The sequence below is a fragment of the Nicotiana sylvestris genome, chromosome 3 (genome assembly GCF_000393655.2).
Source record: "Nicotiana sylvestris chromosome 3, ASM39365v2, whole genome shotgun sequence".
In the NCBI taxonomy this organism is placed as follows: Eukaryota; Viridiplantae; Streptophyta; class Magnoliopsida; order Solanales; family Solanaceae; genus Nicotiana; species Nicotiana sylvestris.
The window spans coordinates 65,790,719-65,795,671 of NC_091059.1; the positions used below are offsets into that span (position 1 = coordinate 65,790,719).

A 4,953-nucleotide genomic window follows, 5' to 3' on the forward strand; every position below is an offset into this window, starting at 1 on the left:
ATAATTCCGGAACTCCTAGCAACTTCGATCTAATTTATGAGAATTACAAATTGAACCTTAGAGACATGATTAAGATTCTAGCTCATTTGAGTATATTATCAAGCACTAAGTGTGCATTGTGATTTTAGGACCCTTTTGTGAGAGATTTTTATCATCTTACATCCCAATTGCTATCTTTTTAACTCACAATCTCCCCATAACCTATTATCATTTATGCATGCAATATAATCAATCCTTATACCCATGAACCCACTTGTTAAGCACTTATTTTAATAGAAATTTCGAAATCATAGATTAGGGCACAAGTTCTTACCTCTTAGGATGAAGACCTAGCAAATTTTACTTGAAAGTCTTCAAAGATTTGGGCAAGGATTGTAGTGACTTGGTGAGAGTTAGTTTCTCCCTCTAGAACTCCCTCCCTCACTCTATTTGCAGTAAAATAGCATAAAAGGGGTCTAATGGAGTGTTTTCAATGGGATGGGGTCGGGTTTTAAAAGTTAGAAAATAGAAGCCCCGACACAATCTACGATCGCATAATGGACATGCGGCCCGCAAAAGGGACCGCAAAAATGGCCCTCAAAACCTGAAAAAATTGCTCGGGTATGCGACAAGAATGCGGTCCGCATACCTATTCTGCGGTCGCATAATGCACCGTAGAACTGCCCCTTGCCCCCCCCCCGCAAAATTCCAAGGTGATTATGCGATGACTATGTAGCCCGCATATTGATTATACGATCGCATAATTGGCCGCATAGTTGACCTTAAAATTAACCATCAAACTGCCTCACTCTGCGGCGACTATGCGGTTCGCATAGCTATTATGCGCCGCATAATGGACCGCAGAAATGCGCTTTTCTGAAAAACATTATTCCTTAACTTTTTAATGCACTGATCAATCCAAAGGGTCCGAACCGCGGCGAGCTTGAAGAATTCTACGAATTTCTAACACATATTCCTAACTTGGTACTACGAGATCTCGGGTTTTTAAGCAAAAATTTTCATTGGGACTTACATCCTCCCCCACTTAAGATCATTCGTCCTCGAATGAGGATCAAGGTTTACTCATTAGCAATCCTTATGTAACTTCAGCTTTTTCACATCATGAAACATATTAATAGCCCCAAATTTGGCTAACTCCCTAAATTTCCAAAAAAATTCTAGAGTTTCCTTTGTATAGAGGCCTATCCACCTGTCAGAGAAACCCAAAAACATATCCTAACAGCATATACACTATCTATAGACATGACATAACTTGTAACGACACCAACCATGGCCGCACAAGCAACATATAACCAAAACAAAATAGTTTTACATAGACCAAATCAAAGGATACAGAGTACATAGGGACCAAATTCATAAAAGCTATTACATGGATATACAAACAAATATGGGTACTTCTTTTTCATTTCTTCCTCGGCTTCCCAAGTGGCTTCTTCAACCTGCTAGTTTCTCCATAACACTTTCACGGAGGCAATTTCTTTGTTTCTCAACTTTCGGACCTGCCTATCAAGAATGGCAACTGGAATTTCTTCATACGACAGTTCTTCATTAATCTCAATGGTTTCAACTGGCATAATAGTGGACAGATCTCCCACTACCTTCTTCAACATAGACACATAGAAGACTGGGTGTACCAATGACATCTCGGGTGGCAGCTCGAGCTTGTATGCCACCTGACCAATCCTCTGAATGATTTTGTACGGTCTGATATACCTCAGACTCAATTTTCCTTTCTTTCCAAACCGCATGATACCCTTCATGGGGGAAACCTTCAAAAATACCCAATCATCTTCTTTGAACTCTAAATCTCTACGACGAATGTCCGAATAAGACTTTTGGCGACTCTGAGCAATTTTCAACCTTTTCTTAATAATTTTGACTTTCTCCATGGCCTGATGGACAAGGTCCGTCCCTATCAATTACACTTCTCCAACCTCGAACCACCCAATGGGAGACCTACATCTTCTACCATACAACGCCTCGAATGGTGCCATATTGATACTAGCATGGAAGTTGTTATTATGAGCAAATTCTATGAGTGGCAAATGGTCATCCCAGCTACCTTTGAAATCAAGAGCACAAGCACGCAACATGTCCTCAAGCTTTTGCATAGTCCGCTCCGCTTGCCCATCGGTCTGAGGATGAAAAGCGGTACTAAGATTTACTTGCGTACCCAAACCTTGCTGAAATTTCTTCCAAAAGTTGGTCGTGAACTGAGCCCCTCGATCTGAAATTTTTTAGACTGGAGTGCCATGCAACCTGACTATTTCTTTGATGTACAACTGAGCATACTGTTTTGCTGTGTCGGTAGATTTAGCTAGCAAGAAGTGCGCTGATTTCATGAGTCGATCCACAATTACCCAAATTGAGCTGATCTTGCACGAATTGCGCAGTAACCCTACCACAAAATCCATGTTGATCATCTCCCATTTCCATATTGGAATTTCTACGCTTTGAGTCAATCTACCGGGCCTTTGGTGTTCGGCCTTCACTTGCTGACAGTTCGGACATTTTTCCACAAAGTCCGCCACATCCCTTTTTATGTTGCTCCACTAATAAACTTCCTTGAGATCATGATACATTTTCGTAGAACCTGGGTGTATGGAATACCTGGAAGTGTGAGCTTCTGCCATGATCCTTTCCCGAAGACCGTCAATATCTGGAACACATAGGTAGCCTTGGTACCATAGGGTACCATCATCCATGCCAAAGGAAAAAGCTGTGGTTTTGTGTTTATGAATCCCCTCTTTCAGTTGTACTAACAATGGGTCGTTGAATTGCTTCTCTTTCACTTCCGCCACACGCGATGATTCAACCATATTCTGTATGATCACTCCCCCTTTGCTAGAGTTCGCAAGGCCAACTCCCAAACTAGCCAACTAGTGAACCTCCTGGGCCAACGACCTTTGATATGCCTCCAAATGAGCCAAACTTCCCATAGATTTCCGGCTAAGAGCATCCGCCACGACATTGGCCTTTCCTGGGTGATAGAGAATATCGATATCATAGTCCTTGAGTAACTCTAGCCATCTTCTCTGTCTCAGATTCAACTCCTTTTGCTTGAAAATATATTGAAGGCTCTTGTGGTACATAAATACATCCACATGGAATCCATACAAGAATGTAGTCCACATACCTGTTCCGTGGTCGCATAATGCACCGTAGAACTGCCCCTCGCAAAATTCCAAGAAGATTATGCGAGGACTATGCGGCTCGCATATTGATTATGCGATCGCATAATTGGCTGCATAATTGACCTCAAAATTAACCATCAAACTGCCTCACTCTGCAGCGACTATGTGGTCCGTATAGCTATTATGCAGCCGCATAATGGACCGCAGAAACACGCTTTTCTGAAAAATATTATTCCTTAACTTTTTAATGCACAGATCAATCCAAAGGGTTCGAACCGCGGTGAGCTTCAATTATACGAATTTCTAACACATATTCCTTACTTGGCACTATGAGATCTCAGGTTTTTTAGCAAAAATTTTCACGGGGCCTTACAATGATTTCCTTTAAAATGTTCTCTACTCAGTGCTTTAGTGAAGATATCTGCTACCTGGTCCTCCATTTTACATAACTCATGTAGATAAGTCCTTTTTCAAATTTGTCCCTCAAGAAGTGATGTCGCACATTAATGTGATTTTTCCTCTTATGCTGAACCGGGTTATTTTCCATATTGAGAGCACTTGTGTTATCACACAACAATGGCACACAACCTGTAAAACACACCAAAATCTTCTAGTTGTTGCTTGATCCGTAGCAGTTGGGCACAACAGGAGGCAACAACCATATATTCAGTTTATGCAGTAGAGAGAACCATAGAGTTTTATTTCTTTGTAACCCATGAGATCAAGCATGACCCAAAAAAATGTGCTATTCCATATGTACTTTGTCTATCCGGTAGATATCCAGCATAATCAGCATCAGCATATACAACTAAATCAAAATTATCTCTTGAGAGATAGAAGAGGACCATGTCCTACGTTCCCTTGAGATACCTCAGGATTCTCTTGGCAACCTTCAAATGAAATTCTTTTGGACTTGATTGAAATCTAGCACACAACCTAATACTAAACACAATGTTAGGCCTGCTGGTTGTCAGATACAAAAGAGATCCAATGATACCCCTATACATAGTTTCATTGACAGGAGAACCAAGTTCTTCCATGTCCAGGCGAGTAACAGTAGCAATGGGAGTATCGATGGTCTTTGAGCTTTCCATATCAAATCTTTTCAGCAGCTCCTTGATGTACTTCTGTTGACATCATAAACTTGTACAATCAACAAGTTTTACCCTCGTTTCTTCAGAAACAAAGTATTATCAATTTTACCTCTAATGAATCCATTCTCAAGAAGGAACCCGGACAATCTCTCATACCATGTACAAGGGGCTTGCTTCAATCCATATAAAATTTTGTCGAGCTTGAAGACATGTACGGGATATTCATGACATTCAAACCCAGGTGGCTGCTGGACAAAAATTTCCTCCTTCAAATATCCATTCAGAAATGCACTTTTAACATCCATTTGGAACAATTTGAATTTCATATGAGATGCAAAGGCTATGAGAATTCTGACGGATTTCATTCGGGCAACAGGAGCAAATATCATCATAGTCAATCCCTTTTCTTGATTTTAACCCTGAACCATCAACCTAGCTTTGTTTCTTGTTATTTTTTCAAACTCATCAAGTTTGTTTCTAAACACCTACCTAATTCTAATCAATGTTCTATTTGAGGGCCTGGGAACCAGGTGCCACACTTTGCTCCTCTCGAACTGATGAAACTCTTCTTGCATAGTAACAATCCAGTCAACATCCTTCAATTCTTCCTTGATATTTTTTGGTTCAATTTGAGACAAAAAAGCTGAGAAGGCAAACATATTTCTTACCTTAGATCTAGTTTGAATACTAGATTCCAAAGGAGTGATCACATTTTGAAGTGGATG

General features: G+C 40.5%; 1 protein-coding gene across 1 annotated transcript; it reads right to left on the reverse strand.

Annotated features, from left to right (window-relative positions):
- Nucleotides 1–1,442: 1,442 nt before the first annotated feature.
- LOC138887483 (uncharacterized) lies at nt 1,443–1,889 on the reverse strand. Its single transcript, XM_070169237.1, has one exon. It carries the CDS (start codon nt 1,887–1,889, stop codon nt 1,443–1,445), a length of 447 nt encoding a protein of 148 aa, XP_070025338.1.
- Between the last annotated feature and the right edge of the window lie 3,064 nt (nt 1,890–4,953).